Here is a 13419-nt window from a genome sequence, read left to right on the forward strand (position 1 = left end):
GCGTCAGCTGCCGAGGCAACTCCCTCACGGGGGGAGGCCGCCCTCAATGGCGGGCAATGTACTCCCCCTCATCCATTACCCGAGAAAAAATCAGGAGGGTCTTAACTGACTCGACTGAACAGCGAGTGATGATATGGGATATGACTCCTTGTGATTCAACTCCGCTCGCATACAAAATTTGGCAACCCTGGATATATCATACTATTTGTTATGTGTAGTAATCTTTTGTTTGTTGAGTATTTGTTGTGACCATATCAGTGGATAGATAAACCAGATGTGTAATTCGGGTTGAGTTTAGTCTGCTTTGTAGTTTGTGGAGTGTGAATTGTCCAAAATGTCGGTACTCAGTCAAATAGGATGTAGTGTTGTAGGTGAGTTTATACAAGATTAAAAGTGATTGTCAGTCGTCAATATTTGCATCGATCATTTTATTAACTACTACTTGTCGCCCGCGACTCCGTCCGCGTAGATTTATAAAAAAGCTTAATTAGTGTAGCCTATGTGTTCTCTCAAACTATGTTCTATACGTATGCCAAATTTAATCGAGATCCGTTCAGCCGTTGTAGAGATTTCTTCAAACACCCATCAATCCATATAAACATTCGCATTTATAAACTTACAGTTTTAAGTGTAAATATTTACCTTGGATATGTTGATGAAAAACACCATGAAGACTAACCTTCCAGAGAGAAAACTGTTGTTGGCAAAGCTATTAACTGAACAGTTATTGGACAAACGCACATAGTAACCAGCCTTCAGCACTCAAGAGTATTAATTGGTCTCCAGAGGTATCCAGAGGTCTCAGTCTCGTCATTCATTAAGTATTCACATGATAGATAAATTTATTTTTAAAGGCAATAACTTAAACCTTGACGTCAGCATCAGCATCATCATCATTTTTCCGTCTTTATCCTGTCTCTATAACCTCCATATAGTCAGTGCGCGAGATTTTCCTTCCCAGAAAGATCTATTTTCCGTCATTTTAGACCTCACCCTCTTCTTGGTCATCTTTTCAGTGCAGTGTATAGCGCACTTCTGCTACAATTCGATCAGTATTGACTTTAGTTAGAAGGTATCTCCAGAACGGTTCAACGGATCTCGTCAAAATTTGGCATGGATGTAGAACAGTGCCTAAAAGAACACAGGCTATTAAGTTTACCAATAACTTTCTTTTTTAATTCCGCGCGGACGTTAGAGTATTTAATAATTTTTTTTTCAGTTTGCTACATGTGCCTAAGTATGGGTTTGATGTATGCCTGGCCATCATGCACGTTAAAGTTATTCTCCTCAAACAACACGACCCTCAACCGACCGATGACGGAAACAGAACTTGCACTGTTCGGTAGCCTATCGTCTATTGGCGCACTTATTGGCACACCTCTATCAGGCTTCCTACTTGATGCCTTCGGTAGAAAATATAGTTGCATACTATTTTCTTTGCCCCAAGTGGTCAGTATTTTTTTCGTACCAAAAAGGTTTTATATAGTTCATTAAGTTGGTAGATTTGTGAAAAAGTTGTAGTACATTTTTTTATAATATCTCTACGTAAACATATATAAGATTTCCTCCTCTTAAATCAATAACAGAGTCTATTTCGTTTTCATTTCGTTACATTGAATAATAAAAAAAAAGATTTTTCCACTGAACCTCCCTCCCACCTAGGATTCGGACATCTTTTCTTGACCCCATTGGCTGTCGGAAATCTCATGTTTAGTATTTATCCTAGACATAGAACATTTAGTAATCTCCTTGATCCCATGAAAGTCTCTCTTAATCAATCAATATGGCCTGGGTAGTACAAAATGAAATATAGATTCATCCTTAATTTTCAGATCTCATGGAGCATTGTGACTGTGAGTACCAATGTAGAGTTGATATTAGCGGCCATGTTTCTTTCTGGGATCGGCGGCTGTGCTTTGTTAATTGTTCCTGTATACGTCAGTGAGATCTGTCAGGAGTCTATTAGAGGAATGATGACGTCAGGAGCCATGATATTCTACGGTATAGGACTACTGCTGTCCTATTTGTTAGGGGGATGCCTGGAATATAACATGATGAATTACGTATGTCTATCGATGGCGGTAGTCGGAGTGTTAGCTCTCTGGCCTCTTTGGGAAACTCCGATACATCTTTTGAAGAAGGGCATGGAAAAGGTAATATTTAAATTGTATTATATATTTACAGGATAATAGAATCAGACTGTATCTCATCTTCCAGGTGAATACGAATCAAACGAGAACTCATTCGTCATTATTATTATACAATAAAATTAATACCTACAAATCCACATTTATATAAACTAGCTGTCTTCTGCGACTCCGTCAGCGCAGAAATAAAATAAACTATAAGTAGCCTTTGTAGCCTTAGTTTTCTTCCACATTGTGTTCTAAATACGTGCCAAATTTCATCAAAATCTGTTGAGCCGTTCCGAATATACTTCCAAAGAAACAACCACTCATCGATCCATCCATCTAAACATTCGCATTTATAATATTAGTTAGATGAGTACAAAAACATTTCTGATCAGGCATCACACGTAGATGTCGCGTGGATACCTCGTGTACATCACGGAAATGTATCATTAACTTGTGTTTGTATGCTACAAGTAGTCATTGAATGATTTATGTTGATTGTTTCATTATCAAAAGTAAACATATTTCAGTATTTCCTATCAATGTGTTTGTACAAATGTTTGATGATATAAACAAACGCACGTGTACCGGATCTAATAATATTTGACGAGTAATCGTGAAACATCGAAGCCGACTCGTATATTCACATAGTTGCTTTAAAAAAAAAACGAGTTGAATAAAATAACGACAGTAGATAACCACTGGAAAGCCCTAAGTACACGAGGCAACGTAAATCTTTAAAATCCAATGATTTCAGTCACCAAGCGACTTACTCAATACAATATCATACAACTTCGTACATAAACACGTATCATTTTTTGTTCTTTCGTCACCAAAGACTCTGCCAACCTATTTTTTGTGGCTGTTTCAACAGTGGTAGAGCCCGCTTTAGCTTCGCATGAATTGGACTCGCCCGGTGCAATACTACGACCACACAGAAGACAGGCGTGAAGTAGAAGCAATTCCGTGTTTCGTCTGATGAGTGTGCGTCCCGGAGGCCTCATTTAGTTCTCTTTCCCTTCCTAACCTTTTTTTTATAAGTAAAGGATGGAAAGTCGAAGTGGATTTTCCAGATGAGAGGTTGTACGGGATGGGAAAGTGATTTCTTTCTGTGCATCCTCCGTCGATTAAAGGCTACGTTCGCTTCGCTGTTTTAGCAAAGTTTGCCACCTTATGAAATAAAAAAAGACACGTATCCCGTTGACGATAAAGGTCGTGCGTACATAGCGCGCGCAACGCGGTACTCAAGACATTGATGTGAGATTAGTTAAGTAGATTTCCATTGCCTTGTATATGAAGGGTATAAATAATCCCTTTTAGTTCACGGTTATGGATATGAAAACCCTAAGCAAACACGACATTTTTTTATTATATTATAGGACGCCGCAAAAGCAATTGCTTTTTATAGAAGATTGAAGGAAACCTCCAAAGAAGTAAATCAAGAGATAAATAATATGAAAAGAGCGCTTAACCCAGAACTTGATGGTAAGTATTGTGTCGGTCGAATACCAGAAAAAGCTTAGCAACAAGAATTATTTAAAACAAGGACCCCGACAAAAATAACACGCTATAACATTCGGCAACACGAATCGAATAACACCACATACTGCAAAATAACATGAGCCATTTAAGCTACAGGATGTTACAATGTAACAAAAAGTTCTCAGTCGGACGAAAAAACACAAATAGGCACAAATTAAGACCGCTACACACCTACAGTTTTAACTGTGCTCTTCCGCTGTGCAGTTAAAAAGTGTGTAGTCGGCTATATATGCAGTGATAATTAAAATTATATTTGTATACTTGAAACGAAAGCTTTGTCCTTTTTTTAAGTAAATGGCTTGATGGATGAACATCTTTGACGCAATTAAAGTAATGTGGAGATAAAGTGCATTGATATTTTTAATAAAAAAAGAAACTTGGCTATGAATTATGGTCGAATTTCAATATCCGTCTCTGCCTATCCCTTTTGGTAACAGCGTTATGTTGTTTCGACTAATAGGCGACCATTAGTATAAAGTAAATAAGAAAAAAAAGTTAGTTCTTGTTGCGCGTCATCTAAAGATAAAACTTTTATAATTAATAAACGTTGTAAAGATTAGTTTTTATAGCATTTTTATTAAAATATAATAAAAAATGAATCTTTTTAATTACATTATGTATATAAATTAAATTTACGTAACAGTAAATAAGACTTTGGTTAATATTATCATTTACAGGTTTCTGACACCAAAAAGTATGTATACAATATATCATTTTAGTCTTAGAAATCCATGGTAAAATCTTAAATCGTATAGGTTTTGAACATTATAACATTTTTATGACCTTTATTTGGTTTACCTTTTTGTATGTAAAGCTTTAAAAGTAGTACGAATCTAATTTTCCATAACTTGATAGCTCCTGTTGGTAATTCTTCGTGTAAAAAAATCTAAAATCGATTTAATTTGATTACAGATCTGACTCCAGAGGAAGAGAAATTGAAACCAGAAATGAAAACAGTGAAAAAAATGTCCAAATGGAGATTTATAAGTGAGTACCATATTAGTAACGTATTAATAAAATTATTATACAAAAAATGGCACACATTTTTATTCGACTAATAAATTTATTAATATAAAATAACATTTTAAGAAAAAAAAATTGTAAAAGTTTTCAAATGAAAATTAGCTATTTAAAACTGACAGGCGCTTCTAAAAACACTGCTTGATAAAGAAATAGTCTTCATTCTTCAGTTTAGAGTATTTTTTATCAATAAAGGCATCCCTAAGTGTAGATATCTGATACTTAAGGAGTCTGAGTGCAGATTCTTAGAGTAAGATTCATTGTAATGTGTTGAGCCCTTACAACTAGATACCGGTTTCCATCTACAGAGAAATCTCGTTCATCTCGTCGTGCGCTGTTGGTTGCTTTGACACTGTACCTGTTGGCGGTATTCCAAGGTCTAGTTGTCGTCCAGGTGTACGCTGAACCACTCTTTGCTGAGGCACTGCCGAATATCTCTCCGACAGTGTCCAGTGTACTGCTCGCTGTCATCACTGTAGTAGCTGGCTGTATCGCTGCATATTTAATTGATGTGGTTGGGAGACGGGTAAGGGAGTTTATTTTACCCGAATAGATGAGTGTTGTTTTTATATATGTTATTGTTACGACTGAGTTAAACAGCTGTAGATAGCAACAACATCAATTGTACTAATGGACCTCGCACAGAAGACACGCCTCAAGTGCGAAGTAATTCCAAGTACAGCAGACTGTACTTGGACTCACCAGAATGAGTGCTTGCCGGTGCCTCTTGCTATTTACTGTTCTTTGTCCCCTGTTTCACTCCTTTTTTACAAGGAAAGTATGGGAAGGTGAAATGGATTTGATAGAAGTCGGTGCGCATAGAAAAGGAAAACATTATATTTCCGTAGGTTCCCTTTTCCGTCGATTAAAGATGTACTCGTTTGCCATTAAATAATATTAAAAAAACTCCTTGTTAAATGTTATGTTTATTATTTTTAAATTTTGTGTTCCCTGAGTGGATTTCTCTGGTTTGTACAGCCGGTGATGATATACGCGTCCCTACTGGCGGGCATTTGCTGCATAGCACTTGGTAGTCAGATCCACGTGCAGTGGGGCCCACACTGGGTCACAGGTGTCTGCATGTACCTCTTTTGTATCACATACACATTCGGTGCTGGCACTGTGCCTTATGTGCTGGGAGCTGAAGTCTTCTTACCTGAGGTAAGATCTTTATACTAGACTAGCTATCTCCGACTCCATCCGTGTGGTATTAAGAAAACTTAATTAGTAGCTTATGTGTTCTTTTAGACTATGTTCTACATCTATGTCAAGTTTCAGCGAGATCCATGCAGCCGTTCTGGAGATATCTTCTGACAAACATCTATCCATCCATCGCTTACTTAACGCGCGATATAAAAGTGTTTAAATAGTTTAACGCTATGTCAAAAAAGCCCCCGCGCGATGTGCCAACTGTTTTAAATTTCACTATCATCTGTTCATCCGATTTCCTTAAAAAGGGCGCAATATCGTCTGTCACGTCTAATATTAGTGTAATTTTTTATTCTAGATCAAGAGTTTAGCATCAATGGTCTGCTCGCAAACAGCATGGGCTTCAAACTTCATCATCCTCTTTATATTCAATCCTCTAGTCCTGGCTATAGGTCTTGGTCCTGTCTTCTACTTCTTTGCTGTCTTCTGCTTCTCTTCTGCGGTCTTCTGCTTCTTCTGTTTACCAGAGACGATGGGATTACCTGTCGATGTAATACAGACATTGTTTGCACCGAAAAAGAAGATTCAAAGCGTTTGCTGACACGTTTGACGACGACGACGACGACGTTTGAAAGATTTGTTTTATTGTTTAATACCGTAGTTGTACTAAAAGAAATTAAGAGACAATATTGTTAAATACAAGACTGTGAAAAGTCACCATTAAGAACGTGATTGTAGGTTTTTGTCTCTGTTTTTTTTTCAAAGATAATGTAAGGGATGACTATATGTACTACGGAGTTAAATATTGTAGTTGTTATGATGAATATAAACTCTGAAAGTTAGGAGTGAAAGTGAAAAAAAAGTGAAAAGTGGATTGCATTTAAGGGGACAAATAAAGCGGTAGATAGCTACTACCATACATCAGCTACTTTCCAGGAATAGTCCCGCAAAAATCGGTCCAGGAGTTTCAGAGTTTACCCGAAATGCGGACAGACTGACAATTTGAAATAATTGGTTATGTAAGAAGTTTTAAAAGAAAATAAACTTTATACGAATTGTAGTTAAAGTTATTCCCTTCTAGAATTAACAGTACCTAAAATATTTTGAAATAAATATGTTGATTTAAGAAACAAAATATATTTGACAGCTCTATACAGACGAGAAGTGGAAGCAACACCACGTTTCGTCTGATAAGTATGGGTGTCAGAGGCCTAATTTTAATCCCTTTTCCTTTCCCCTCATTTTCTTATTTATATATATTTTTTTTTATCACAAGGTGGCAAACGAGCGAGCGGCCACCTGACATCGCTGAAATAGCGAAGTGACCGTTGCCCATAGACATACGGAATTGCATATGCGTTGCCTACCTTTAATCGACGGAAGAAAGGATGCACAGAAAGAAAATATTTTCCCTATCCATGCATCCTCTTATCCGGAAAGTCCACTTCCACTTCCCATCCTTTCCTTATAAGAAAAAGGGTGGGAAAGAGGACTAATTTTGGCCTCCGGGACGCACACTCATCAGACGAAACGCGTAATTGCTTCCACTTCACGCCTTTAGCTCGCGGCTAGAGGCTAGCTGTCGCTCGCGACTCCGTCATGTTCTTTCGCAACTGTTCTTATGCCAAATTTCCAATACCTTCTAACAAATATGCATCAATCCATCCAAACATTGACATTTATATTATTAGTAAGATAGACAACTCAACTGCATGGCGCTTCGCTATTTCAGCTATTTAGGTTGGAAGCTAGCTCGATTGCAACCTAATAGAAAAAAAAACAATATAAAAATATATTTGTACTCCTTGATCCTTCTACGCTTAATAAATCTGTTTACAAATAAACTCTTTGTAAACAGATTTATTAACCGTTTATAATTATAAACTGCGTATAAAACGGCAAATAGGCGAGATTGTACGCCATTCTCTTTGTCATGCAAGAATTACTTAAATATACAGTATGAGTAGATTAAAATATTTATTTAATCTGTTTTCATTTGATCATATGGTCTTGTGATAACTTTGTGATAAATCTTTTAGCTTTAATTTAAATTCATTAGTGTCTTCATCTGAGAAACTTGTGTTCCGATGTCTATAATATTTCAAGCAGGATGTACCATTATTGGTAGGTATTATTTTTTAATTTTTATAAATTTGTGCTTGGCTGTGGTAATTAAGCAAAGCGTCTTTGCTATGTACAGGTGAACATTAAAAAAAAAACTTATTTAAATATATTACTCACGGATAATATATAGTTTTAAAAGTGAAAAAATTTTGAAAATCAGTTTAGTAGTTTTTGAGTTTATCCGTCACAAACATAAGATAAAGTTTCCCCTTTAGATTGCCATAAAGATATGATTCGTACATCATAGTCACAATTTTAATTAAAAATATCTTTGTTCTCTATTTCAGTATGTTATTCCTGTTTGACCATGTCTTTGATGTACGCCTGGCCATCATCTACCATAAAATTATTTTTATCTACCAACACAACTTTAAATAGACAAATGGATGAAAACGAAATAGCATTATTCGGCAGTTTCTCATCAATAAGTGCTATATTTGTTACGCCATTTTCGGGATTTCTTCTTGATAGAATTGGCAGAAAGAACAGCTGTATTTTGTTCTCTTTGCCACAAGTGGTAAGTTATACAATAAAAACGATAAATCCACCAATGAAATGTAAGTAATGACTATTTTTCGACTAATGAACATTGACTAATGAACAGAGTTTGATTATAAATATCCTCTTTCTGTGCGTTCTCTTTGCATCTGCGAATACTGATGTCTACGGACAGCAGTCGTTTCACTATTTGTGCGAATTTATGTGGCCACTTGTTCGTTTGCCATCTTATATTACTAAAAAAGATTACGTGAGCTAACATTATGTCAATCTCTGGAAATTATTAAAAAGAGGGTAGTTCGCCAGAAACTTTGACATTGGAATGTCAAACGTTTTAATTCTTAAGTTTTCAATTTAAATCGACTAAAATTAACTTTTAAATCGTAATTATCTTTTAAACTCAGTTGATTTATTTTTAAATCATTTTTTCTCTTTTGTTTTTCTTAAACAAGATTTCTTCTAAACTCAACAATAAAATAAAATCTTTTGTTTACAGATCGCGTGGCTTATAGTGTCAATTAGTCTAAGAGTTGAGGCAGTTCTCGGTGCTATGTTTATATCAGGATTTGGTGGTTGCATATTACTCCTAGCTCCGGTCTACGTTAGTGAGTTCTGTCAGGAATCAGTACGAGGAATGATGACTTCAATGTCAATGATATCGTATGGCCTAGGTATCCTAGTCTCGTATCTATTAGGAGGATGCTTGGAGTACCAGACGATGACTTATGTTTGTCTATCTATGTCTGTACTGGGCATAGTAATGTTGTGGCCGCTAAAGGAATCGCCGTTGCATTTGATGAAACAGAATCTTGAGGAGGTAAGTTTAGTAGTTTATTTAGATATAAGCCATCAATCTGTCCTTGTCCCTACCGCCGTTGCCATGTGCTACTCCTCCGTAAATCTCTATCAGCTGTCATATCTGAATTCACTTCCTTCTTACATCCTATTTCAAACAATCAAGCCATACTTTCTTTGGTATTCATCACCTCTGAAGCCATCCACATTTAATCTCATTACTTTCTTTCATTAGAGACATAATTATGAGCACTAAATTATGAGTTTGAAGATGTTACTTCAGTATTGTAATTAAATGAGATTAAATAAAAATTAGATTTATTGATAATATGAATGCAATTTAAAATGATAGATAAGTATAACAATATTCAAACTTTATAGCGTCTCGTTGTTACATGCGAGTGCGCCAGATGGGTAAAGTGCGTGCATAGTTTTAAACAATCAAAAAATCCAACTTTAAAATAATTTCTTTTTCTCAACAGGATGCTGTAGAAGCTGTTGCATTCTATAGACGTGTAGAAATTGATTCAAAAGTGATAACACAAGAGATAAATGCAATAAAAAGAGTTCTCAGTGCAGATATTGAAAGTAAGTGTGGGAAGTCTGTTTAAAGGAGATTGACGTATTCGGCCTCCTTGGTAGACAAGAAGTATATTAAGAAAGTGGTGGTACTGGCCATTTATAATGTTTTTCATTAATTGGAAAAAAAGTTAAGCAGTAAAATAAGCGAGAAATGCGCGCGAATAAACGAAAGGTGACATTACGTCATAGTGTATCTTAAATATATCGTTTTCAAAGAACCTTAAGAAAAAAACATTTATTTTTTTATATTGTTGACATTCCCAGATTCTCCAGAAGAAGAAAGTTTAAATCCGAATACGAAAACAAAGGAGAAGATATCGAAATGGCAGTTTCTAAGTAAGTATTTAGCATAACAAAAGATACAAAAGTTCATATTTAAGGTTATGTTGTCCGCCGCAAAAAACGTCATTGCAAAGTAAATAAACGGTGTTATAAAGCGATTACGGTAATTCAAACCTTATGAAAAAATAAGGTTATAAATTTTATCATTTAAATGACGTCTACAAAGAGATATGCGGTACATCTTAATTGAATGTTACAATCTTTGTTAAAACACTACCTCTCACCCGCGACTTCGTCAGTCGAAATTGAAAAGAGCTGAATAAACAGTACTACTATGTACTATGTTGAAACGTTGCGGTATTATCAAGTGTGTTTTTTATATTAAATAACCTAGCGCTTGACCACGTCTGAACTTAAGGGATGATGTGGTCGGAAGATGCTACTCGTTAGCTTAGTAAATGCCTAATGACTCTACTCTTGAAGGCTTCAAATATACCGTACATTTCCGGGATCATAGGTAGCCTATGTATCTATACCAAATTTCATCGAGATCTATACATCCATTTTGGAGATACCTTAAAACAAACATCCATTTATCCAAAACATTCTCATTGATAATATTAGTAAGATAGAAATGGATGTATTTGTCACACAATATGTTGTAGATCTATGGGTTCATTAAAATCCATTAGGCCAAGGATTTAATTTTTTTTTAATTTAACCATTTAATTCAACCAAGACTGTTTGATTTTGAATATTACAATGATTTTAAAACAACCGAGAAGTATACAATAGGCTTGACATTACACGGTACTCTAAAGAAGTAAAATAATCCAATTTTTTCTAGAAAAATCTCGTTCTACCCGTCGTGCGTTGTTCGTGGCATTAACATTGTACTCAGCGACGATGTTCCAAGGCCTAGTTGGTGTTCAGGTGTATGCTGATCCGGTGTTTGAGAAGGCTCTACCTAATATGCCAACGACAATCTCTTGTGTGATTTTAGCTATAGTTTTTGTCCTCGCTGGATGTGCTGCTGCTTACTTTATGGATGTAGCTGGAAGAAGGGTAAAAAGAGTTTTAATATCTTTTAGAATAATTTGGAATGCTGTGACAGTAAAATTCAATAGTATGTTTATACTAACTGTGCCCGCGACTTCGTCCGCGTGAAATTCTGTCTTTAGGTAGCATTTGAATTATTAGTATAGTTTTTGTGTGAAAGAAGGACAGACAGACAGAGTTTCTTTCACATTTATAATATTAAGTATGTCTCATTCTTATTTGAAAGTGATCGTCCGTACAAAGAAAATGACAATTACATTGGTTAAAGTACTGAACGATAACTGCCTTATAGATAACTAGCTATTGTCCGCGATTTCGTCCACTCGGATTTTAAAAAAACAACTAAATTAGTAGCCTATGTGTTTATACAGACTCTTTCCTACATCTATTCCAAATTTCAGCGAGATCCATGCAGCCGTTCTGGAGGTACTAACAAAAATCCATCAATTGAAGATTAAATATCATTGATTTGTTTCTTCATGTATCACTAATTGACAATGCAGCACCCAAGGTCATTAAATGAGCTACTAAGGGATTATCTTAGTGTAGATATTACGTATTAAACCTAGAATAAAAGACACCACTTAACCATACTTTACCCCTTGATTGTCTTTCCAGCCTCTAATGATCTACTCGTCGTTTACCGCTGGCATATGCTGTGTGGTTCTAGGAACACAAATTCACTTGCATTGGGGTCCTCACTGGATTACTGGCATCTTTGTTTATACCTTTTGCATCGCTTATAACTTCGGTGCCGGTACGGTACCTTATGTGTTTGGTGCTGAAGTCTTCTTACCAGAAGTGAGTAATGCTTCTTTCTTGATATTTATATTAAAGTTTTAGTATATTGTGTTTGGTAAAAGGAATAAGTTCCGGGTTGTGACATAGCCTTCTCATTTATTTCTTATCAAGATATCTTTTCAGTTTCGCATGCATTGTTTGTACAAAAATAGAGTATTGTGAAGGAATTATTGGATATCCGGCACCTGAATCGACAATTGAAACGTTTTTATTCCACTGCTTTTTTATATTATTAGGTGGCAAACGAGAAAGCTGCCCCTAAACTTTCGTTACTGCTGATATGTTGCCTACGTTTGATAGACGTAGGTAGCGACGCACAGATAGAGAATGTCTTCTCTTCCTATACGACCCCTCCTTCCTATCTATTACACCTCCTCATAGTTTCCTTAACAGAAAGGGGTTGAAAGGGAGAGAAGACTAAAATTAAGTCTCCGGTACAACACTCATTAGACGGTTCGTGGCTTTTACTTCACGACTGTCTTCTGTGTGGTCGTGATATTGCCCTGGTCGTTTGTACCCATACGCCAATAAACATGCTCTACTTGTCTCTTATTCACGATTATTCTAATATCGTTTCTTTTTTTCAGATTAAAAGTCTAGTATCTATGCTCTCCATGGAATGGGCGTGGATATGCAACTTTATCATTCTCTACATATTCACACCTTTAGTAGCTGCTATAGGATTAGGACCTGTGTTCTATATATTTGCCATTGTTTGCTTCGCTTCTGCGATATTTAGTTATTACTTCTTACCAGAGACAAAAGGATTGCCTGTTGATGTTATTCAGACACTTCTAGTTAAGAATTAGACGTGGATCTCTTACTCAGTGTAGGTAGAGTTCAGAGTGGGAATGAAGTTGTCCATCTGTTAATTTTTGTGATTTTTTAAGTGAAAAAATTAATAAATAGTCTGTGTGTTCTTCCAGACTATTTTCTGCATCCTTGCCAAATTTCGGCAAGATCCGTGCAGCCGTTCTGAAGATACGTTCCAACAAATATCCAACCATCCTTCTATAAATTCGCATTTATAATATAAGTAAGAGTATTGGAAGTAATTTTTCTCGAAATCTGTGGTAGGAAATGGTTTGTGATATGCAATAGTCAAATGAATGCATGTAGCTTTGACTTTTTTCTTCGTATTTTATTTTAGAACATCCTCTATTAACTCTGCCTCTTTTGAGATATTTTTTTTCCCTCAAAATTTTCTTATGTTTTATATTATTTATATAATTAATTAACTATAAGACTGTAATATCTATGTAATTTGTACTGAATTAAAAAAATAATATCAGTAAAATATTTCGATGTTTATTATAACAGACAAAGTCACCGGGTATTAGTAGTTTATAAAACATGTTTCAGTTATTTAATATCCGTGAAACACAAAAGACATAACTAACCGTAAATAAATTATCAAGCAATATTATTATTTAAA

General features: G+C 35.6%; 2 protein-coding genes across 2 annotated transcripts; both read left to right on the forward strand.

The window, feature by feature from the left end:
• Positions 1 to 282: 282 nt before the first annotated feature.
• Positions 283 to 7053, forward strand: LOC106128631 (facilitated trehalose transporter Tret1-like). The gene is made up of 8 exons (XM_013327098.1): positions 283 to 371; positions 1220 to 1449; positions 1833 to 2153; positions 3512 to 3617; positions 4587 to 4661; positions 5003 to 5220; positions 5673 to 5855; positions 6202 to 7053. The coding sequence occupies exons 1-8, from the start codon at positions 335 to 337 to the stop codon at positions 6442 to 6444; spliced, it is 1413 nt and encodes a 470-aa protein (XP_013182552.1). The 5' UTR covers positions 283 to 334; the 3' UTR covers positions 6445 to 7053.
• Positions 7054 to 7712: 659 nt separating this feature from the next.
• Positions 7713 to 13193, forward strand: LOC106128640 (sugar transporter ERD6-like 4). The gene is made up of 8 exons (XM_013327107.1): positions 7713 to 7967; positions 8255 to 8484; positions 8962 to 9282; positions 9743 to 9848; positions 10107 to 10178; positions 10972 to 11189; positions 11802 to 11984; positions 12572 to 13193. Exons 1-8 carry the CDS (start codon positions 7931 to 7933, stop codon positions 12791 to 12793), a joined length of 1389 nt encoding a protein of 462 aa, XP_013182561.1. The 5' UTR covers positions 7713 to 7930; the 3' UTR covers positions 12794 to 13193.
• Positions 13194 to 13419: the final 226 nt, after the last annotated feature.

This window comes from Papilio xuthus, unplaced genomic scaffold, assembly GCF_000836235.2.
Source record: "Papilio xuthus unplaced genomic scaffold, Pxut_1.1 DF829758.1, whole genome shotgun sequence".
NCBI lineage: Eukaryota > Metazoa > Arthropoda > Insecta > Lepidoptera > Papilionidae > Papilio > Papilio xuthus.

Excerpts from the sequence above, each read along its gene's own strand:
- LOC106128631 (XM_013327098.1), top strand. The coding sequence starts at position 335 with ATGTCGGTACTCAGTCAAATAGGATGTAGTGTTGTAG. Across the intron at positions 2,154-3,511 it reads TGAAGAAGGGCATGGAAAAG|GACGCCGCAAAAGCAATTGC; the intron begins GTAATATTTAAA and ends ATTATATTATAG. Across the intron at positions 5,856-6,201 it reads CTGAAGTCTTCTTACCTGAG|ATCAAGAGTTTAGCATCAAT; the intron begins GTAAGATCTTTA and ends TTTTTATTCTAG.
- LOC106128640 (XM_013327107.1), top strand. The coding sequence starts at position 7,931 with ATGTCTATAATATTTCAAGCAGGATGTACCATTATTG. Across the intron at positions 9,849-10,106 it reads TCTCAGTGCAGATATTGAAA|ATTCTCCAGAAGAAGAAAGT; the intron begins GTAAGTGTGGGA and ends TGACATTCCCAG. Across the intron at positions 10,179-10,971 it reads ATCGAAATGGCAGTTTCTAA|AAAAATCTCGTTCTACCCGT; the intron begins GTAAGTATTTAG and ends AATTTTTTCTAG.